The sequence below is a fragment of the Quercus robur genome, chromosome 1 (assembly GCF_932294415.1).
Source record: "Quercus robur chromosome 1, dhQueRobu3.1, whole genome shotgun sequence".
Taxonomy (NCBI): Eukaryota; Viridiplantae; Streptophyta; class Magnoliopsida; order Fagales; family Fagaceae; genus Quercus; species Quercus robur.
Window position 1 is genome coordinate 21,111,893 of NC_065534.1, and position 23,359 is coordinate 21,135,251.

General features: G+C 34.6%; 2 protein-coding genes across 6 annotated transcripts; one reads left to right on the top strand and one right to left on the bottom strand.

The window, feature by feature from the left end:
• The first annotated feature begins 6,451 nt into the window (after positions 1–6,451).
• Positions 6,452–14,607, top strand: LOC126725089 (protein argonaute 4). Of its 5 annotated transcripts, none has more exons than XM_050429603.1 (24): positions 6,452–6,562; positions 7,197–7,257; positions 8,877–9,164; positions 9,269–9,474; positions 9,567–9,791; positions 9,905–10,041; positions 10,126–10,223; positions 10,315–10,412; positions 10,552–10,720; positions 10,816–10,932; positions 11,018–11,125; positions 11,250–11,312; positions 11,384–11,497; positions 11,573–11,738; positions 11,838–11,950; positions 12,109–12,246; positions 12,439–12,569; positions 12,917–12,982; positions 13,067–13,130; positions 13,251–13,362; positions 13,464–13,537; positions 13,649–13,743; positions 13,842–13,873; positions 14,063–14,607. In XM_050429603.1, exons 3-24 carry the CDS (start codon positions 8,880–8,882, stop codon positions 14,236–14,238), a joined length of 2,787 nt encoding a protein of 928 aa, XP_050285560.1. In that variant the 5' UTR covers positions 6,452–6,562; positions 7,197–7,257; positions 8,877–8,879; the 3' UTR covers positions 14,239–14,607. The 5 variants fall into 5 exon arrangements, with proteins under 5 accessions (XP_050285560.1, XP_050285590.1, XP_050285567.1 ...); XM_050429610.1 differs by having other exon boundaries at positions 6,470–6,566; XM_050429623.1 differs by having other exon boundaries at positions 6,496–6,570.
• Positions 14,608–14,812: 205 nt separating this feature from the next.
• Positions 14,813–15,775, bottom strand: LOC126725118 (lamin-like protein). The gene is made up of 2 exons (XM_050429646.1): positions 15,351–15,775; positions 14,813–15,274 (listed from the first exon to the last, which is right to left on the bottom strand). The coding sequence occupies exons 1-2, from the start codon at positions 15,595–15,597 to the stop codon at positions 14,943–14,945; spliced, it is 579 nt and encodes a 192-aa protein (XP_050285603.1). The 5' UTR covers positions 15,598–15,775; the 3' UTR covers positions 14,813–14,942.
• Positions 15,776–23,359: the final 7,584 nt, after the last annotated feature.

Consider the following 23,359-nt stretch of genomic DNA (forward strand, 5'->3'; position numbering starts at 1 on the left):
CTTATCCTTAAAGAAAGAAAAATGTGTCATCAGAGGACAAGTTCAAGGGTCAAAGTTACACCATAAGAAGGTGTGAGGCACTCGCGCATGTTCAAAATGTTTACCCTTTTTTATTTAACATTTAATATACTGTTTTATGAACAAAACATTGGTATTTCTAACTTAGTGTGTTTTTTGCTCTAAATTAAAAATGTAGCTTATTTTACTATTTAACTTATTTTTGCTATTATTTATGGGCCCTACTGTACTTTTTGATATTATTTATGGGTCTTACTATATTATTTCAGCTAACTTTTACTTTTATGTACAGTACTTTCAACAAAAAGTTTTTAGCTTCTGCAAAATAAGCGAATTCCAAACAAACCTTTATTACTACAACTCAAACAATTGGTAATTCATGTTACAAGACTAGCAATTATAATGGAATTAACAAGTGCAAGTAATAAATAAGATGAATTTTGTCATATGAAGAATGCTTAAATTACCCCCTAAAAAAAAAAAGCTTAAATTTTAACTCTCTCTTTTTTAAGCTAAAATTAACTAATTTTATTTTTATTTAAAAAAAATTGATTTCTTTTTTGAGAAACCGGACTAAAACAGTTTGGGGATTTATTGAACCAAACTTAATGAACACCAAGTAATACTAAGGGAGCAATATCCTCAAGTAGGTCCTCCAACCTAATCTATAGCCCTATATAGTCTTTAGTTTTTTTAGCTAGAGCATCAGCGACAATATTACAATTGTGTTTAAAATGACAAAAATCAGAGAAATGAAAAACCGAAGCTTGATAGAGAATGTCCTCGATAATATTCCCATAAGCAGAGCCCAACCCTTCAGTAATAGTTTGAATCACCACTACAGAGTTCCCTTCAAAAACCACATCCTTTAACCCAATTTCAGTGGCAAACTACACCGCTCTTCGACAAGCAAGTGCCTCCACTTTAGCCATGGATAGAGGGAGAGGAATGGGCATGGATAGAGCTCTGATGACTTCCCCATAACAATCGCGAATAATGACACTGATTCCCACTTTAAAAAATTGATTTTAAGTCAATGAAAGTTATTAGTTTTTTTCCTTAAAAAAAATGATTTTTTTTTTACTTGGATTTTTTCTTTTTTGAAAAGGACTTGGATTTTATTTTAACAAAAGTGTTTGGTTATATTTAAAAGCAATAGCCCTGTTTGGTTTAATCGATCACTCTAACTCAGTTTCTATCACTCTATTCTTATAACTCAAAATTCAAAACTCATATCTCATATCTTAATTCTATTTTCCCCTTAAGTCTACAATTTGTTTGGATACAATTTTTTCATCACAAAAACTAAACTCTAACTCCAACATGTGGGGCCCACAAGTCACAAGGTCATATTTTTTTTTTACTACTTTTTTTTTTCCTTACCCGCGTGACTCTACTTTGAGAAGATAAAACCCACACCCAAACTCAGCTCCATCACCACCACCAACAGCAAACCCAGAATTGACCACCATAAACACCACCAACAGCCACACAAAATCCAACCATCAAACACACTCACAACCAAAAAGCCAAACCCACCAACACACAAATGCACAGAAAACCCAAAACCAAACCCAAACCCAAAAACATAGCAAACCCAACTCAAATCCGAGCCTTCACCGTTGGAATTCAAAGCCAGAGTCGCTGGAATCGCCGAAGTTCGTTGTGAGGAGTGGTCAGGATTCGGATTAGGAGGATTGAAATTATTGGAGACGTCGATGAAATCCTCTTTTTCTTCTTTGTCATTGTTAGAGATTTCAAGTGGTAGAAGAAAAAAAATGAAGGAAGAGATCTAAAGAGGGAGCCATTGGGATGGAGTAGTTGAGGAGAATAGAAAGAAAGAACACTAAAAAGAAAGTCTAAGAGAGAGAGTTATTGGGTGCAAGGTTGGAATGACATGACAAAACAAAGCTGTGGGTCCGATAAGTTGAATGAAATTACCATACTGCCATGATAACTCGTTTTTCATAACTCAAAAACACCTAAAATGTGTTTTCATTTTCAGTAACTCATCACTCATTTTGGTGAGTCATGAGTGATGAAAACTGAAACTGAAAACAAATCTAAACAAGCACACCAAGCGTGAAACCCTCCATATTTGAGTGATAGGTGATAAAAATTGAGTAATGAGTGAGTAAAAACATGAAATCCAAACACCCTTAAGCTTCTCTTAGCTCGTAAATCCATACATGATTTGGGCTTTCTTTGTTAAAAACAAGTACGGGCTATAGGTTTATTATAATGTGGGCTTTCTTTTATTTTACTAACTTCACAAGGCATAATGAGCTTCAAAAGAAAAGTGAGAATTTTGTGGGCTTTATTTTTGTGTAAGCGATGAACCCATTATTTCAAACAGAGCCCATTACCAATATAAATATGGCTATATGTATATGGTATATGCTATCATAATTCCATTTCATCCTACTACAGAAGATATCATCGAACCCCACACACAGGACGTAATGACCAGTTCCCCAATTTATTTATTTATTTTTGAGAAACAAGTCCCCATTTCTTGAATAAACACATTTGAGTTTGTAAACTCCCAGTTTCTAACACTGTACCACATGAAAACTCAAAGTTCCTCTTGTGGCTAACTGGATTATCATGAAATAACAAAACACTCCCAAGAGTTTTATAGAGTTCAAAGATTTATCTAGTAGTGGCAGAGTCAGAAATTAACCAAGCGACCTAAAATATGATGAATGATTTTTTTTTCCTCCCATGTACCATGTTTCTACTGTATGTAATAGACTAATAATCTAATAGTATAAAAAATGTACTATACAATTATATAAAATATAAATTAAGTACCTTATAATCCTATATGTGTACTAGAAAAATGTATATTTATTAAACTTGACAACTTATGTAAATATTGACAAAAATATTTGATGTTTTTTTACCAACAATATTTAGACAATAGATAGGTACCCACCCACAAAAAAATAAAAATAAAAATACAACAAGAAGTCCATCGTCTCCTTCATTCTTCCTCATCCTACTTTTGCTGTTGTTGGTATGTTTAAGGCGTATTCCCCATTGACGTTTTTTTTTTAGCTTTTATAATGAACTTAACCATATTGCAGTGAAGGGTTTTAGAAAGCAAGAATGATGATTTGGAAGGTAGAAGCCCTCAAATGAATGTGGTCATCATAATATTTCAAAGAAGAGATTTGAATTTTGGTTGATATTATAATATTTTGTCACGTATGTTTTTGTGTTTTTCAAAATTTCATAGTAAAATTCTTTAATATGTTGCTTTTTAATTGGACTTAAATTTACTTACTTTTTAAAATCATAAACTCAATGATAGAGTAGATAGTTCAATATAACTATTGTACACTTTTGGTGTGATAGTCACTTCGAAAGTATAAGTAATTATGAGGTGGGGGAGTAAGGGTCAGGGTTCAAGTTTTTAAGGGAGGGGGAGCTTCACACACATGTATATATATATATATATATTTTTTTTTTTTTTTTATAAAAGGATCACACATATGTACATTTAGATTTTTTTTTTTTGATTTATTTTGATTTAATATGTACATTTAGATTAGACTATAATAAGATTCTCAAAAAAAAAAAGAAAAAAAAAAGACTATAATAGAATTCTATCCAAAAAAAAAAAAAAAGTTCAACATAAAAAGATAGTCATAAATAAATATCTATATTTGTATCTATTATAATGGCCATAATTATACATTTAATAATTCCATAGAAAATCATAATCATAATAAATATCTATTAATACATACCATAATTATCAAATTTCATATTTAATGTTTTATATACAAATACATTCAAAATAAATTCCTATTAGTAACCATCATAATTATAAAGTTTCACTTCTATATACAAAATAAGAGAGAGAAAGAGAAAGAGAAAGATTTTTTTATTTTTATTTTTTGAGAAACAAGAGAAAGAGAAAGATGATTATTATTATTTTAGATAAAATAATATTAGCTAGTATTAAAATAAGAGTATTACTGCATCTACAACAAAAGCTTTAGGTGCCATTTACAGTTTGCTACCTAAGGGTTTTTTTTTTTTTTTTTTTTTTTTGAGAACTCTACCTAAGTTGTGTTGTGAAACTGTTATGCTTGTGAAAATGTTATGCCCTAACTTTATTCTTAAAATAAAAGTTAAAATGGTTTATTTTATTGATGAAAAAAAAAGTTAAAATTAAAATGGTTTATTTTATTGATAAAAAAAATAAAAGTTAAAAATAAAATGGTTTATTTTTTTGATGAAAAAAATAAAACTTAAAATGGTTTATTATACTTTACAATATTTTCTTTTTAATGTATCATACTTAATATGAGGCCTCACGAATAATAATGTCATTACCACCATTATAAATTTTTTGTTTAAAATTAAAATATGTATAACATAAGTTGGAACCTCTTGCAAATATGGTAAGATTTGAACTGGTTCTAATTTGATAAATTTGTTTATCATCAAATAAAAAATTATGTAATTCAAATTCTACTTATGAAGTAGTGAACATCTTAAAAATTACTAGCCTCTAAGCACGCGCTCACGCGCGTGCTCAGAAGCTCTTCTATTTTTTGAGTAAAGATTAATAATTTACATTTATTAATAATTTTCATTTTTTGGATAAAGAAACAAATATATCGTGATGAAGTAAAAAAAAAAATGAATACACGGGGTGAGTTTTGTAGATTGGAGAAATTTTAAAACTAATAAAAGAGTAATCATATTTTGTGGGGAGTTAGTGAGTAGAAGTAGGAATTTAAATCAACGTAAAAGTAGGAGTTTTTAGAAGTAGGAAAGCATTTCAATGTAAAAGTAGAAATTTATTATTTTTGTCAATTTACTATTTTAACCCCATTTTTAAGTTTTAGGTAAGGATATTTTTGTCATTAAAAAAAGCAATAACTAACTTTCTTTTTCCAATTTACTATGTTAACCCCATTTTTAAGTTGTTGGTTAATTAATTTGAGGGTATTTTTGATAGAAAAAAAGTAATAACTAACTTTCTGAATTCTCTTAATATATACAGACAGATATCATATCTATTCAAAATTGTTGTTAGGTAGCAAAATCTAATCACAATATTTATCCTTGTTCACAATTTTAAATTTTAAAAAATTATGATTTGCAGTTTAAAATTTAAATGTGGTAGTTGACCACCACGTGGTACCCACAAACGCAAATGACAACCAAATCCCACCTTTTCGAAACACACAGAGACACCCTTCATCAAATCCTGTCTTGTCTTTCCCACAGAATGGAGAAACGTATCATTTTACTGTTTGTGTGTATTTATTACTTAGATTTAGATTTAGATTAGATTAGATTTTTTAATAAAGGTCCAAAAACGGGGACACATCCGTCATTTTGAGTTTTGAGCAGTGGCAAAACCGTAAACTTAAAAAATTAACATTGTCCCCTAGGGAGCCCCACCTAGTGGAGTTAGGCGAAACACGAGGCGCGAGTGACACAACCAATTCGACCCGACTCCCGAGCTTCCGCCAGAGCACTCAACGTCACTTATTAAATTAAAAAAAGAAAATAAAAAGAGTAACCGAACCCTATCCATTAATTGTCGAGCGCGACTACATAAATTTACACAACTTTTGCAGCAAACTTATCACATGAGGGCGAGTTATAATGATATTGATAGGTTCATATGAGGTGAAATTATACAGTCCTCTAGTGGATCACGTTATTTGTCTATTATTTCATTAAAAGACTTTCATTTATTTAAAATTATTGAATCAGCAATCAGTTTCTGTTTAAAAAAATTTTCTAACTTAACAATTTTAAACAGGTGTAAGTCTTTTAGTGAAATGGTGATCTATGTCACTTATCCACCATATGGACCTTATAATTTCTTTTATATGAGACCACACTTTTACTACTCATTTTTTTTTATATAAGATAGAAATTCTATTCTAACCTAATTTATGACTATATGTATATGTATGTAAAATTATTTCCTAGAGACTTGAACTCGACCCTTATCCCACTCTATAAACATTTATTCTTGTAGAGTGACCATTACTTATTTTTATAAAGTGACCATCACATCAAAAATATACGATAATCACTCATGATATGACAAGTTACACAACTTTTATTGTAATTAACTGCACGCCACTTCAAATTGACTCATCATTTTATTCAATTACGGTAAAAGTTATGGTTCTAAACTATTGCAACTAATTGCGGTAATCAAACTTTTTCATTAATGACACATAGCAATCTCAGCCGTGCATCACCATCGTAATAAAAATTACAGAAACGATGATAGATTGAGATGCAGAGGATCTGGGACTAGTTGCCTAGGGTTTAACGTAGTGGAGACTTGGGAGAGACAAAAGGTAAGTAGAAAATGACCGGATGACCCCACGTCACTGTAATATTTACAATTAAGTAATTTCACTCACTACTACTTTCTCTAATATAGGGTTGGTTTTGTTTGTTCTGGCTAATATCACGCAAACTTTTTGAGAGGCTGAGCGGAACAAAACAGACCACTCACCACTCTGCGTTGACAAGGTCCAGTGACGACTGACGAGTGAGTTAGTAAAAACCTCTCTCTCTTTTTCTATTTTCCACCATTATTTAGAAGAGCAAACACTCTTTCTTTTTCACTGTTTTTCTCTTCTGCATTTTGGGTTTAGGTAACTGATTTTTGGTCTACCAACTCCCTTTGGTTTTTTGGTAGTGTTTTTTTTTTTTTTTTCAGAACTGTTTTTGGTGTTTTCAGGTTTAGTATCTGTAATGCTGTGCCTTTTTTTTTTTTTTTTTTTTGGGTGGGGTTTAAAGCTTTGTTTGGTTTGGGCTTTTTGGGTATTTCCTTTGTATGAGCTCGATCTGTGACTATTTTCTCGGTTTCTGCTTCTGGAAAGAATCTTCCTTGCTGTGATTTTTTCATTTTCTTCTTCAAATTAGAAAAAAAAAAGTAATTTTTTTTAGGCCTGTTAAGAAGGTTTCAGTGACAGTCTATTGTGTCGTTTAGCACAGAGTTTTTTGTTTTCTGAAAAAAAATTAATTTTTTTTTTCTATTTTATGATCTTGGTTGCAGTAATATTGTTGTGGTCTTATGTTTGTGTCCTTCGAAAAATCATGGGTTTTTTTTAAAAAGGTTTATTTTGTGGTTTATGGGTTCGATCTGCGCTTATTTGCTCTGTTTTGGGTTTTGCTTGCAGAGTTTACTGAGGAATCTCCGAGACTTGGGCTTGGAAAAGCCGTTTGTTTTAGCTTTTTAAGGTAATATGTTGTTGTGAATGTACGATATTATTAATGTTCTTGCTTGCATGCCTGTTTGGGGTTAATGTGTTAGCATTTTCGTTATATACTATGTGTTTGGGTAACTCTGTAATTAACAGTGTTTTCGTAAAAAAAAAATTTCCCTTTCTGGTTTGAGTTTGCTTGCTTTTTCTGTGTTGAGTAAATTTTTTTTTTCCTGGGTTTATTGAACTTGATTTTGTTTCTTGTTTTAGTGTCTGTGACTTAATAAAGTTTAGAGACTGTTGTTTGGTGTTGCATGTGCTTTGTAACATTGTACTTTCTGTTCAGTCTTTTGGGTATGTAATGTTCGTTTGTTTGTTAGAGGCTTCTTCAGCTTTAATGGTTGAGTAATTTCTTTCTTCTTTAGCTGGTAATGTTTCCATATAATATGTGTGTTCTGTTTTCCAAATCTGCATGTCTGTTTTATGCTTGAATCTCTCTAGAAACTAGTGTTATTTAAATGTCATTTGCTGGGTTTGTCTGGTTATTTAAAGGTTTTCTAGCTTTATTATCTGTGATTTAACATGCATTGTTTCTTTCTTTTGATTAGTTTAGCTTGCTTTTATGGTGTTAAATAAACTGTTTTACTTCTTGTTTGTCTGGGTTTGTTTTTGTTATGTACAACTACAAGCTATTTTTTACTTTTAGGGGTCCTAGTTTGTTGCTCAAAAATCTTTTTCATGCATGGTTTGTGTACTGCTTTGAAGGGTTCTGATCTGCAACTAAATTTTGCAGCTCCTGTTACCATTTTTTATTTTGGGTTTTCTTTTTTGGGGAACTTGCTTATGCTTTAACATAAAACTTGAAGTTCCAAAACCCTGAGTTTGAAGACCTTTTTTTATGTTTATTTCTGCAGTATGCATTAAAAAGTCTATATAAATTGCGCTATTTGTTGGTCATGCATTTGTGCTGTATTTTCTGACGGTGGTAATAACCTCTTATGTTTATGAGTTTGAAAATTTGAGTACCTTTGATGGGTTGAGTGTCAGAATCTGCTTTATTAGCCACTGAAAAATTGTTTTATTAGGATTGTCTTCTCTCAATGATGTTTACTTTAGTTGTCTGTTCTCTTGTTTTGTACTAAAGAATTTGTGTGCCTTATGGGACCATTAGCTCTAGTTCAAATGGCAACTTATTGCCTTCGTTCTTTGTAATAGCAAGGTGGAGGGTTCTAATACCTATGAAAAAAGTATTGTTCATACCGTCCGGGGTGCTTCTGCTGACATAATTTTTCTATTAAAACATGAGTTTCACAGAAAATCTTATGAGCTCATAGGTTCATTCCTTTTAGTTATTACTTATTAGAACTTGGTTTGATTTGTAGCACCTTATTTAGGATTCCTGATACCACCTTTATGTTTTTATTATGCTCTGTAGGCATTTGGAGGGGTTATATTTTAGTGTTCTGCCTGAAAGTTATGCAAAAGTAATTTCATGAGTTGATCTTGATGACAATAACTTTGGTTTATCAGATACCTGATTTATAGATATATATATATATATATATATACAAACACACGCACGCACGCACACGCACATGTACACACGCATGTATAATAAATTCTTTTCTCTTTTTCTTTTTTTCATTTTCTTCTTAGGTTATGGATTCATTTGAGCCAGATGGTAATGGAGTAGCAAATGGGAATGGAGCAACAAATGGGAATGGAGCACAGGAGGCATTGCCACCTCCTCCCCCTGTTATTCCTCCAAATGTTGTTCCAGTCCGCGCAGAAGGAGACCAACCTCCTGAACCAGTTAAGAAAAAGGTTACGCGAGTTCCCATTGCTAGGCGTGGTCTTGCAAACAAAGGACAGAAGATACAACTGCTTACTAATCACTTCAAAGTTGGGGTCAATAATGTTGATGGCCATTTCTTCCATTATAGTGTATGTTCTGATTTTCTCATATACAACACCCAAGTTGGGTTTGGATGAAAATATCCCATTTTTGAACTTATTCTTGTATTTTGACTGCTGTGTGTTTTGAACAGGTTTCTTTGGCCTACGAAGATGGTCGCCCTGTTGATGGTAAAGGTGTTGGTAGAAAAGTGATTGATAGGGTGCAGGAGACTTATGATACTGAGTTAGCTGGAAAGGACTTTGCTTATGATGGGGAGAAGAGTTTGTTCACTGTTGGTCCACTTCCCCGCAACAAGCTTGAGTTTACTGTTGTACTTGAGGATGTCATATCAAACAGGTACATGCATGATTTATGATTGTTTTTATTTGAAATGTTCTGCATTTTTCTGAGCTCATCTCTAATTTCTCTTGAATGTCCTTTCTGTCTAGAAATAATGGAAACAGTAGCCCTAACGGTCACGGAAGTCCTAATGAGGGTGACCGAAAGAGGATGAGGCGTCCTTATCAGTCAAAGACATTCAAAGTGGAGATTAGCTTTGCTGCAAAAATTCCCATGCAGGCCATTGCAAATGCCCTAAGGGGTCAAGAATCAGAGAACTCACAAGAAGCCCTAAGAGTGTTGGATATTATATTGAGGCAGCATGCAGCTAAACAGTGAGTAAATTATAATTATTTTAAAATTTTAATCTGTTTTTCTGCCCTTCTGCGTGTGTATTTTTAGTTCAATTCTATATCATATCATATTAACCATTTTGTTGCTGTTACAGGGGCTGCCTGCTTGTTCGTCAATCTTTCTTTCACAATGATCCAAAAAATTTTGCAGATGTTGGAGGTGGTGTTCTTGGCTGCAGAGGATTTCATTCAAGTTTTAGAACCTCCCAGGGTGGCTTATCTCTGAATATTGGTAAGATCATTTACACTTCTATCTTTTTTTGACAATTTATGAATCTATTCTTATGGTCGCTTGTTCTGTTTCCTATATGAATAGATGTATCAACTACCATGATTATACAGCCTGGACCGGTGGTGGATTTCTTAATTGCCAACCAGAATGTGAGAGATCCCTTCTCACTTGATTGGTCAAAGGTAACTAAATTATTGACTCAGCATCTTTCTTTTATTTTGGTTACTTGTTCCTTTCCCTATTCAATGCTATGTTGGTTTTTTGTATTAACAGGCTAAACGAACACTCAAAAATCTGAGGATTAAGACGAGTCCTGCCAATCAAGAGTTCAAGATAACTGGATTGAGCGAGAAGACATGCAAAGATCAAATGTATTTTATCTTTTTCCTTCATTGGTGTTGAAACTAGCCTGTCATTCTTTTTCTGCTCGTCTAGCACCTAATTACAACCTGAACTCTTCCCCATTTGTAATGTAATTTTTAAGTAATTTCTATGCTATGTTGCTTGTAGGTTTACACTGAAGCAGAGAGGAAATGACGCCGATGGTGAACCTCAGACGATAGAAGTGACTGTCTATGATTATTTTGTTAATCATCGTGGTATAGAATTGCGATATTCTGGAGATCTACCATGTATTAATGTTGGGAAGCCAAAGCGCCCAACTTTCTTCCCTCTTGAGGTGAATGAATGATTATAGTTGTTTGGCTTAGTGCTACAAATATGAGTTCTTATTTAATGTGGTTTCTATTGCTCCCTTGTTTTTTTTTTTTCCAGCTTTGTTCATTGGTGTCCTTGCAACGTTACACAAAAGCTTTATCCACTCTTCAAAGAGCTTCACTAGTGGAAAAATCAAGGCAAAAGCCACAAGAGAGGATGAAGGTTTTGTCTGAGGTAGGTGTCTTGCTGAAATTGTGATGGATTTTGTTCTTGCTGCCATATTCCCTTCTTACATTTTGGTCCTTGTTTTCTGTTGCAGGCTTTGAAATGTAACAATTATGATTCTGAACCTTTGCTACGTTCATGTGGCATTTCAATCAGTACTAGCTTCACTCAAGTTGATGGCCGTGTTCTGCCAGCCCCAAGGGTATTCTCTTTTATGTCATAATGAAGTGGGCTCCTGGTTGTGTAAATAGCCTTTGATTGAAATTAATAGTCATTGTTACCCTGGATTAGTCAAACTTTCCCTTATTCTCCTGTTTTCTCAACAGTTGAAAGTGGGCAATGGAGAGGATTTCTTTCCTAGGAATGGTAGATGGAACTTCAATAATAAGGTATTTCCTTTTTTTTATATATACTAATTTTGATTCAGTGGTTCTTATGGTATTTTCAACATTTTGTGTAGAAATTAGTGCAGCCAACAAAGATTGAACGCTGGGCTGTAGTGAACTTCTCAGCGCGTTGTGATACACAAAGTCTTGTACGGGATCTAATTAAATGCGGAGATCTGAAAGGAATTGTAAGTATGTTCCTGATATGAATACTACAATGCCTTGTCTGGTAATTGATAGCTATCTTTCTTGCATTCTTGTAGCAAATAGATGCTCCATTCGATGTGTTTCAAGAGAATCCTCAGAATAGACGCGCTCCACCCATGGCCAGAGTGGAGAAGATGTTTGAGGATATACAATCAAAACTTCCTGGTGCTCCACAGTTTCTTCTATGCTTGCTTCCTGAGAGAAAAAACTCCGATCTTTATGGTAGAGTGATATGATCAATTCCTTTACTGACAGCATTAATTGCTTTGGAATGGTCTTGCAGTGTAAGTGTTTTCTAAATGAAATTTGTTTAATCTTAAGGTCCATGGAAGCGAAAGAATCTAGCTGAGTATGGAATAGTCACTCAGTGCATTGCTCCTACTAGGGTTAATGACCAATATCTTACCAATGTTCTTTTGAAGATCAATGCAAAGGTATGCTACTGTATGGGCTAGTCCATCTCTCTCTCTCTCTCTCTCTCTCTCTCTCTCTCTTTTATTCTGCTTCTGGTTCGAAATTGATTGTTGGGATACAGGACTGTTACTATTGTATTATCACACTTGTTCAATTTGCCCTTTTGTCTTGATTGTAGATGGGTGGTTTGAATTCATTACTAGCTGTTGAACACACTCCTTCAATCCCATTGGTTTCCAAGGCTCCCACCATCATACTTGGGATGGATGTGTCTCATGGCTCTCCTGGGCAGTCTGATGTACCATCAATTGCTGCGGTAATATATACTGTCTTTGGCATATCCTTCGGAATAAGTATTTTGCTGTTCAAATTTTGCAATTCCCAGTGTTTTCTATGGGGGTAAATATATACTATTGAAGAGCTGTTTATACACTTAATCAAAATCTATTTCCATTGGAAACGGTTCTTATCTACTAAATTTGTTGTAATTCCTTTTGTAAAAACTCAGGTGGTCAGCTCAAGGCAGTGGCCATTGATTTCTAAATATAGGGCATCTGTTCGGACACAGTCCCCGAAGGTTGAAATGATAGATTCCTTATTTAAGAAAACATCTGAAACTGAAGATGACGGCATAATGAGGTGGTGTTTCTATCTTAATCTAATGGGTGGGGGTGGTGTTAAGGGGTTAGGTGGTATGTTCAAATTTTGCCAATAAAAAAAGAGAGGAAAATATCAATAAATAAACAATCAAATATTTAAAAAGAGCATGGTGAAGGGTTAAAAAGTCAGTGAGCTCTAGCTCCAATATAACTTCCCTTGTAAGAGCAAGGTGGAGGGTTAAATCTTTGAGTTCCAAGATGCATCAGGTGCATGTATAATTATTAATTAAAAAAGGATAAAATGAAAATGAAAGTTTTCCTGCTGATTCTCAGATTAGAAGATTAAGTGACATCTAATTGGAACCTCATTCTTTCCTCCCCTTTCAGGGAGCTTCTGCTGGACTTCTATACAAGTTCAGGGAAAAGAAAACCAGATCAGATTATCATATTCAGGTATGTCACTCCCTAAGTTTTTCATTTTTGTTAGTATTAATGCTTCAATTTTCCTATATCAAGTCAGATTTTTATTGGATTTAGGGATGGAGTCAGTGAATCGCAATTCAACCAAGTGTTGAACATTGAACTGGATCAAATCATTGAGGTTCTCTAACCCCCAACCAGTCCTCTTGAATTATATCTTTAAAAGCTGCAACTTTGCTTTATTTGTGTGCTGGTTTTGTTCATTGAACTGGATCAACTTAATGTTTGCTACTGTTTCTAGTCCTGCAAGTTTCTCGATGAGAAGTGGAACCCAAAGTTTGTGGTAATTGTTGCACAGAAAAACCACCATACGAAATTCTTCCAGCCTGGATCTCCTGATAATGTTCCACCTGGTGAGCAAGCATGCCTAAGTTTCTGTAGATTACTCCATTATGGTATCCAATATTAAGCTTGAGGATTTGTTCCTTTTTCTTCTGTCCAATCTTTTGTGCAGGAACTGTTATAGATAACAAAGTTTGTCATCCACGAAACAATGATTTCTACCTATGTGCACATGCTGGAATGATTGTCAGTATCAATTTGTTTACTATTACCTGATTGTCGGATTAATTTCCTGATCTCTTTTTGTGATATCAAGAAATCAATGTACTGACTTCTTTTGATCTTCTGTTGCAACAGGGTACCACGAGGCCTACGCATTACCATGTCCTGTTAGATGATGTTGGTTTTTCAGCAGATGATCTACAGGAACTTGTGCATTCCCTGTCATATGTGTGAGTAGATCTTTGGCCTTAATGATTGCTTCAATTGCTTGTTTTGAGCTAGAGTAAGCTGGTACAATCCTTCTAAATTATATTTGTGCTAAATGCAGGTACCAGAGAAGCACCACTGCCATTTCTGTAGGTAATGCAGAGTTGATCATTGCCTGCCGATGCAATCAACTAAATTCATTTACCCAGCTTTATGATTGTAGTAGATTTTGATTTATTATTTGACTTGGTTCCTGAATCGTACTACTGACTCATTTAGTGTAATTAAATCCCAAAATTAGTTGTATTCTTTTGTTATCTAAATTTTTTTCACTGCCTGCAGTTGCTCCTATATGTTATGCACACTTGGCAGCCACCCAAATGGGACAGTTCATGAAATTTGAGGAGTTATCTGAGACATCCTCAAGCCATGGTGGAGTGACTTCTGCTGGAGCTGTTCCTGTCCCGCAACTTCCCAGATTGCAGGAGAACGTGTGCAACTCGATGTTCTTTTGTTGAGAGGCTTGTACCCTCTGCCTATGAAAAATGACAGTAGTATTATGAACACATGGTCTGTATATAGCCGTAGTTTTTGGTGTGGCCTCCCCTGGCTGTGGAGACGTTGGACCACCTTTTTGATAAGTTGATGTCTAGGCCTGTCAGTGGTACCTCTTAATTTTCTGCACTTATATGCTGCTGCTTGTACTGTGGCCATCCTAGTTACTTGTATCTACTGACTGTGTGAAGTCTAGTTACTGATGGTTTTGTGTTGGATTCATAGACCTGGGTTTGATCTGGATGGCCAGTTACAGAAGTTTATCTTTTTGTAGCATCCATCAATTTGGTTATGAAATGAATGTGGGGGAGCCACTTAGTGATTTTACATCTCTTCGGAAGGGTCCTATGGCTGAATTTTATTCTTATTGTCATAGTATGGGAAGAATGACTTCTGACCCTGGCTTATTACAGGATTACTTTAATGATGATAAAAGTAGCTACTTTATGTGAGTGGCATTTAATCACTGCCACCATGATGCAATTGGATGGCTATGTTAAAATTTAAATCTACTTCAGAACAAGAGAACCGAAAAACTGAAAATGGTGATCATTTTAATTCATATGTTTGCCATAAAAGTAAAGAGTTTCCACAACAAAGCAAAGAGCCAACTCCTATTTGGTGGGAGCTTCTTCGTGGGTTGAAGCTACTTTGAAATCCTCAGAATTTATATGTATTTGAAGAGGAAAGTCCAGACTAGTGCGGTGGCTATTAGCTCAAGTTGAATGTTGTTTCTGCCGATATCTGCGTCTGAAGTTTTATGCACTACAATTGGCACTGCTGGTGGGGCTTGGTAATTGTGAACCAGAATTTCAACTTTCATTCCCTTGAAGCAATATCCTCTTCCGCTGAGGAAGTAATATGGTCTTGCCTCTGTGAGATTGAACACATCGCGACCGCCCCTTGTGATATTCTTCATGAAGCCTTTGTCAATGCACTTTTCATAGCTAGTCTTGTTCACCTCCAAAACATTGTAGAGGTGCTTATCAAACCCAAAGTCTTGAAATTGCAAGAAAAAAAAAGGGTCAAAAAATTAGTTTGAGATATTAGTGCATGAGAAAAAGAGAGAACTTACAGAGCCAGTCACCCACAAAGAACTGCTCGCGGCTCGACCAATCTGTGAAGTTAATGTTGGGTGCCCAAGTGTATCTTCCACCTCCAATCCTGTGGAGTACTGGGTCTCTGCAATTTGCGGAAAATATACCCATCATAATGACAATCAAGCACAAAACCACTTTCCTAAAATTCTCCATTTTCAACAGCCTAATTCTCCAAGAGCACAAGTCCTTGCAGAAGGGTTCAAGAAGCACATTCACATGCATATCTCATGCGTAAAGGCGCCAGTGCTAATCTCTAATTCATTTACTTGGCATTTGGCAGAAGAATCTAATGCTTTTTAGCATGAACTGACTAGCTGGGTTTGGAATTCTTTTTGCTGAATACTTGGGTTTGGAATTGTGCTAAACCAAATGCTGCTCACGTCGGCTATTTGGGCCTCAAGTGGCCTACTTTTTAGTGGACATCTACAAAGAAAATACAATGAACAATATTATTTACATTGGCTGCGAGCATCTTGGCATCTCATCGAATATGAAAACGTAAAAGAGATCTTGCATTATTGGAGACATTTAAACAAAGAACACTAAATGACCCCTTACGATGCATACATGTTACCTCTCAAGGTTGCATACATTATTTATTTTCTTAAGGGGGTTAATTGGCCAAGAAACAAGCTACTAATAAACTAAAGAAGGTTATGTGAAAAAAATCTATCCCTTATGTTCAATGTTTGAAAATCTTAAGGTATAAAATATCTTTCGTTTCCAATGTAGGGCTTGTAATATTAAGTCCCATTTTCTTTTTAAAAAAATGATAAAATAAGAATGTTACACTGAAGATTTACATGGTACTAATAGTTGAAAAATTGGCAAGAAAGAAGTCTTTAAAAGATTTACATGATAATTGACAAATTAACAAGAAATCTTTGTAAATCTTTCCTAAGCTATCGAGTGGGGTGCACACTCGTTAGAGGGAGAACTTCACTATGTGTAAATAATTTTACGAAGTTATCAAACTCCATACGTGATTATCAAAAATAAATTTTCGAGTATCCTAATTTGTATAACACATAACTTCTTCTTCTTCTTTTTTCTTTCTTTTTATTTTTTAAGAATATATTTAACACATACAGCTTAATTGACATACAAGCTACTCTATATAAAAATATATATGTATATATATATTTAAATAAAAAGAAATACAACAGGATTTTTCTCCCTCAGCTCCTCAGCCAGTTGCCTTCAAACTAAGATCACAGTCAAGCTTGGATTCCATCTCAGTTTCTAGAAAAACCACAGAAGAATTAAAGGATCTTGCTCGCCAATTAATAGTAAACAGTATCCTTATTGACAAAAGAAGACAAAAACAAGTAAACAGTATCCTAACAAAACACTATTTATGAACAGTCCCGTCGCACTCTGAAAATTCTCACTTAGCTTCAACAGTAAAAAATTAGATTTGCTTTTAGTGTATTTCACCACAGTAAAAGCAATTCACTATTGAAATTTCTGGGAGCTTCAAAGGATCCAATGCTTCCTCGGTCTCTATAATTTAGAAGCCCGAAGGCATTCAATTTTTTATTACCAGTTTTATCATTTTGTTCCAGAGTTCTAAACAGGAGAACTTTTGGGTTTTAGGAACTCTACCAACCTTATTGTAAACAGTTTAAATATGTGCTCAAGCTTTCAGTTATGCACTTATTTGTATTGCAACTTTGTAAGTTTTATCCTCAGTAATATAAAGTGTTATATATATATATATATATATATATATATATATATATACACACACACACATACACACTATCTTACTTGACAACTTGGACACCCACTGAAACTGCTATATACAAGTTGTTCACAAATTTCACCATGTAAAAGCTAAAGACTCAAGTAACAGTATTTATTTAGGTGTATGACTTCATATATTCTTTCTTTCTTTGTTTTTTCCTTTTCCTAACAGGAAAAGGGCGGGGGCAACAGGGGTGGGTGAATATTCCTACTAGAATATACTTGGAGTATTGTTATTATCATTGTAATGTTAATCAAAATTATTTAATTCTTTAGATATTTTTCAGTTTAGTGTTGTTACTTGTTAGTTATTAAAGTTTTTTAATTTGATTCTATTTATTTTATATTAAATAGCCTTATCTATACTGCTATTTAAGAGTTTCTCCTATTTGGACTGAATATTTTTTTGATTCCAAAATACTCCTATACTCAACGTTTAAGTCGGGAGAAAACTTGGAGACAACCCTGTAAAAGTATATGCCTACAAAACAAGATTACTCTCCCACTAATCCATGTCTTCAATGATTCTATCCAAAACTAGGGATGTGCAAAATATCCATTTAACCTGCTGACCCATCCGACCTGGTTGCCTCGTGCGGATCATTAAGTTAGGCAATTTGGGTTGGGCGAGTTAGAACCCCAAAATTGCGGATTGGGTTAAGTTATGGATTGAAAATTTGCCAACCCACTACAATCCGACCCGCCCGCTTAATTTATATATATATATATATGTTTGTTTTTAGACCCCTTAAAACACAATTGGATTAACTTAGTTAATTAGTCAAGTTATTACTTAGTCCAAATTTCAGTTCTAGGTTATCACAATCAAACAATCATATCATGCATAGCAGCGGAAATATAAATAACACAATGATATGATGACCTAGGAAACCACACTAGTAAAAACCTGAGGAGGATTTAACTTAGCTATTCTCAAGGTAAACCTGAATTCACTATGAAAGAATCGAAGTTTTACAGTAGAAACTTATTGACACGACTACGTGCAAGCTCCGAGACCACAGACTTCTTCTTTCTTGGATTCTCCAGCAAGTACAAGCACACCTGCTTATGTTTCTTTAAGCTTCTATGGCAGCAATTGAATGATTATCAAGTTCTTGAACGAATCTCCTCTTGATAACCCTAAGCTTGTGTAAAAGAAAGCTCCTCACAGATCTCACAAGAGATTTACACAAACCGCAATATGAGCAACTTAAAAAACGTGGCTAGGGTTTGCCTTATATACCTAGGGCAAAAACATAAAACCCTAAACGTTTTAATGAACTAGGGCTGAGTTGGAATTCTACAAAAAAACGCATTTTGGCCGAATTTCGATTGATCGAGCCTAAGCTTCGATCGATCGAGCCAGGCCGAAATGCACTATCAATTCTGTATTAGCTTGAATCCAACTTTACATAAAAGACACAACTTTGAACAAGTCTAAACACGACTAAACAACCTGTTTTGATCATGGTTTGGCAACAATACACATTAGAGTTCTAGTTCCTAAGTCTTTAGAACCTAACAAACTCCCCCTTTGGCAATCCGTGACAAAACACAACTAAAAACTCAAAGTTTACAAAGAAAATCCCTTTACAAAAAATGCTCATTATAACAAATCCAATCCTAACTACTATCCATTAGTTACAAATGTAGACAGCAGCTCAATTGAATCAACCTGTATATTTCCTAAAACACTAAACAAAATGCATAAATGTATGTGTGGAAAATACAAGTAAACAAAATAAGTTCTTGATTTCACTCAACACAAAATAAAGACATATATCAATGAATAACTCATAAATATAAATCAATAAGCAGTGAAACAAGAAACATATAAAAAAAAAAAAATGTATCTCCCCCTAACATGAATAGCCCAATAAAAATACATCAAGAGCTAAAAAGGTAAATACAAAGTGAAGCACCTAGATACAATCTAATCTCCACAAGCTCCAACAAACAAAAAACAACTCTCCCCTTGAAAACAAAAACCTCTACACGTGTCTCAAATCTCTAAATGTACTCCCCCTTTTTGTGACGGAATGCCAAAAGGCAATCAAAATCCATCATCAAAAGGAGGTGGCGGTGGGGATCGTCGAAACTGTGCCAACTCTGCTCGCAAGGCACGAATCTCATTGAGCACCAAAATCTGTCCATGAGCCGCCTGAACGGTCAAGACATGATCCAACGTACGTCGAATGTCTGAATCATCTGAAGTAGTCGGTGGAGGAACATCAGCATCAGCAGCAGTAGCACCAGACGCCTTAGCCGTAACAGCACCTGTAGAAGAGGGAGGAGGGGGTATAGCACTAGAAGACTCACCTTTAGGACGCGAAAAGCCAACTCTCAAGTGAGCAGCCCTCTGCCTAAGGAAGGTGGCACCTATGGGGGCTATAACAGGTACGGGCTCACCAGTAGAGAAATCAACTAAATCGAGAAACAACAAAATCCTATGAATGAAAATAGGATGGATAAGAGCATGAGCAACGGCAGAACTCCTATGAACTTCGTTCAAAGAACGAAGAAACAGATGAAGAAAACTAATAGACGTACCAGAAACAAAGGCGTACAAAAACACGCATTGTTCAAGAAGGATGGTGTGGAGATGAGAAATAGGCCACAAAGAATGACACGCTATCCTAAAAAAAAGATAGGTAGTCTCAGTAAGCTCAGCAGATGTAATGACACGCTTAATTTATATATATATATATAAATATATATATTAGTTCAGATTGTTAAGGATTTAAAGTTGATTAATTCACCTAATAAATTTTTATAGCTAATCAATAATCAGTTCTCTAAACAAAATCGACCATCAAAAAATTCCTTAAACAAAATCTAAAAAGTCAACATTGAAACCCTAAACGCCCCCTACCTACTAGGTGGCAAAATCTAACACGACCTGCAAACCCGACATGGCCAACTAACCCTGTGGGGAGGAGGCCTGCACAAGCAGTTTGTCCGCTTTGGGACAATCTCGCATGGTTTTGTTCTCAAGTGACATGAGAAAACTTTGAGTATAGTCCCACATTGACAAGAGAAGCGCCCCACCCATTCCTTATAAGCTTGAGCTCAAGGCATGAGTGTACCACTACTACACAGGGACAAGCCCGCACGGTTTTATTCTCATGCCTTGAGCTCAAGCTTATAAGGCATAGGTGGGGCGCTTCTCTTGTTGATGTGGGACTGCACTCAAAGTCTTCTCATGTGTAGTAGTGGTACACTCATGCCTTGAGTTCAAGCTTTTAAGGCATGGGTGGGGCACTTCTCTTGTCGGTGTGGGACTGCACTCAAAGTCTTCCCATGTCACTTGAGAACAAAACCGTGCGAGCTTGTCCCAAAGCGGACAAACTGCTTGTGCAGGCCTGGAAAAAAATCCTCCTCACAAACCCGTTCATAAACAAGTCAATAATTGAGACTAAATGGGTTCGGATTATATGCAGGTTGACATACACTTTGTATTTATATGCCTCTAGGTCTCACTTTTTCTTCTCACCTTTCACTTTTGCACTTCACCGTTGGTCGTTGCCTCTCCCTCCCTCTTTCTTCTTTAACCTTTTGAAGGCTTTTTTATTTATTTTTTTTCCCTTCAATTCTTCACCAACAACCACACAAGTAATTGCTTTCTTGTCTTGTTTTATGAAAAATTGTTTAGGATGACATTTGTGGACCACAAAATTGCCAAATTGGAAACCACTCCTAGTTCCAATTTTCCTTTTCAAATTTTCTAATTATAAAATTCAAATTAACAATAACCATTTTCAAGATATACTCCAACTTTCCAATTACTTAAATTTAAACACAGTGTTTTATTAGATGAAAACTATCTGTAATTTTTTAAAAATATTTATAAATACAAAATTTTAACTTATAACATTCATGATAATTAGTCTTTATTTTTAGGCCAAAATACTAATTGAATTTTGGTATAGATAAGATTTGAATCTTAAATATTTTATTTGATAATAAGAGATTTTATCAATTTAACTAACTATAACTCACAACTATTTGAAATTTCTCTCCTTTAGAATTATGTGCCCATTTGACATTGTTCTATAAACTAGATCTTTTGCACCATATAACTTTTATTGAAAAGTTTTTTTTACAATGAATGTTGCCTTAAATATTTTAGTTTATAAAGCATAAATAACGAGTTGTAGGGTTTTTTTTTGTGAGTAAAATATATAAATTTTAGGCCGTGTTTGGTTTATTTAAAATATTTTCTGGAAATGCTATTTACGGGAAAGGAAAATATTTTCAAGTGTTTGGTTGCATTATGGAAAAATGCTTTGGAAAATATTTTCTAGTGTTTGGTTGTGTTGTTGAAAATAATATAGAAAACACATTTTCTTCTTCTTCCTCACATTTTCTCAGCTCCCAAACAAATATATAATCCCATTTCTCAATAGATAAACACAGAAACAAAACCCAACCAAAAAACATTCATCAAAACCCAACCATTTCTTTGCGATCTCAGTGCGATTAGTGCGATCGGTGCCGTCTCGGTGCGATCCTGGGGTGCGATCTTGATGAAGTCGAATGCGTGATCTGGGCTCTAGGTTCGCCGACGAAGTTGAAGGGTGCGATCTGGGTGCGAGATTGCGTGGCGCGATGCTGCGATCGCGATCAACGTGGTACTGCGATCGCGATTGGCGTGAAGGCGAGATCACGATCAGCGCGGTGCTACGACGATCAGACCCAGTTCAAAAGGGAGAGGGAGATCGAGAAAGAGAGAGATCGGCGGCGTGGCATGGTGCTGCGATCGTGATTGGCTCAAAAGCGAGATTGCGATCGGCGCGGTGCTGCAACGATCAGACCCGGTTCACTCTCCCTGCTCTCTCTTCTTTCTCTCTCTCTCTGCCGTTCCGCTGAGTCGTTCTTTCTCTCTCTCTTTCTCCCTTTGCGCATCTCAGTTCCTCAGTTCCGGAAGTGATTTGAAGGTAAAATAAAAAGGGAAATGCTTTTCCGGAATTAGAGGGCTTATTTTACGGTCAACGGAAAATAATTTCTGTTTAACCCAATTTTCCAAATCAACCAAACAGCTTATTTTACGGAAAAGCATTTCCGGAAGTGATTTTCACCCAAAACAAACACAGCCTTAGCGTCAAGACTTCCTTAAAGCTGTTTTGTGAAATTGCCAAATTTCAACTAAGAGTGCTTGAATCCATTTAAAGGACTTTTCTTCTCCTCCAGAAGTAAAAACAGATGGACCCTATAGTTGACAACAAAAGAAAAACCTCTTATTATTATTATCATAATAACATCATGAAAATCATTATAATCTTTAAAAAAAAAAAAAAAAAAAAAAAGACTATGCCGGTCACACCAATTAACTGCCACTTTTTTTCTTTTTTTGAGGAAGAATTAATTTCCACTTAAGATCTATTAACTATTAAGTATCACTTCAATTCAAGTGTTAGTTTAATGGTAATGATGTCCATTAACTATATTATAGTTTATTTATAAAACTAATGTACTATAATCAATTTTTAATTTTTTTTTATTCTTTAATATATTATACGGAGTACATATTTGGATGAGGTTACTTTTATTGACTTACTTTTTTTGGAAAATAAGTTCTTTGAAAGTACACTTATAGCTATAAAATGTGAGATTTCTAGGGGGCGGGGAGAAGTGCATATACTTAGGACGAAAATAAGTTGAGACTTTAAACTTTGTAAAATTAAAACTATTTTAAAATTTTAAAATTTGAACCTAATTAAATAATGGCGAAAATGCACTTTTGGCCTCTACATTTTGGGCCTATTGTCAATTTGGTCCCTAAATTGATTTCACTCCTAGGTCGGTTCCTGATTTCAGAAAATCGTTTTTAAAATAGTCCCTACCGTCAACCCAGTGACAGAAAATGCTGAGATGGCAAACGAAATGCACTGTTTGCTGATGTGACTAATAAAATAATAATAATAAAAATGTATTTAACATTTTTTAAATGCCACATCAGCATTTAAATTAATAAAAAAAAAACCAACTCATAAATTTGTTTTTTTAAAAAAAGTAAATTAAATTTAAAAAAACCTTAAATCTAATTTAAACTAAAATAATTTCTTAAAAAAATCAGAAATCATTATCTTTTTAATTCTTTTTGATTTTGTTTTTATTTTTCTTTAACCTCATCAACTTAAAAAAAAATCCCTACACTGAAAGACTAATCTCAAATTCTCTCACTCTCTTCACGCTCAATGGATAGAGTCTCTCACTCTCCACTGTCCATGGCCGGAGC

Bases quoted from the DNA above. Each gene is read 5' to 3' on its own strand.
- LOC126725089 (XM_050429603.1), top strand. From the start codon at position 8,880: ATGGATTCATTTGAGCCAGATGGTAATGGAGTAGCAAATGGGAATGGA. The intron at 11,126-11,249 runs GTATTCTCTTTT...TTTTCTCAACAG, and splicing joins GTGTTCTGCCAGCCCCAAGG to TTGAAAGTGGGCAATGGAGA. The intron at 12,247-12,438 runs GTAATATATACT...GTAAAAACTCAG, and splicing joins ATGTACCATCAATTGCTGCG to GTGGTCAGCTCAAGGCAGTG.
- LOC126725118 (XM_050429646.1), bottom strand. From the start codon at position 15,597: ATGCATGTGAATGTGCTTCTTGAACCCTTCTGCAAGGACTTGTGCTCT. The intron at 15,275-15,350 runs GTAAGTTCTCTC...TGCAATTTCAAG, and splicing joins CTTTGTGGGTGACTGGCTCT to ACTTTGGGTTTGATAAGCAC.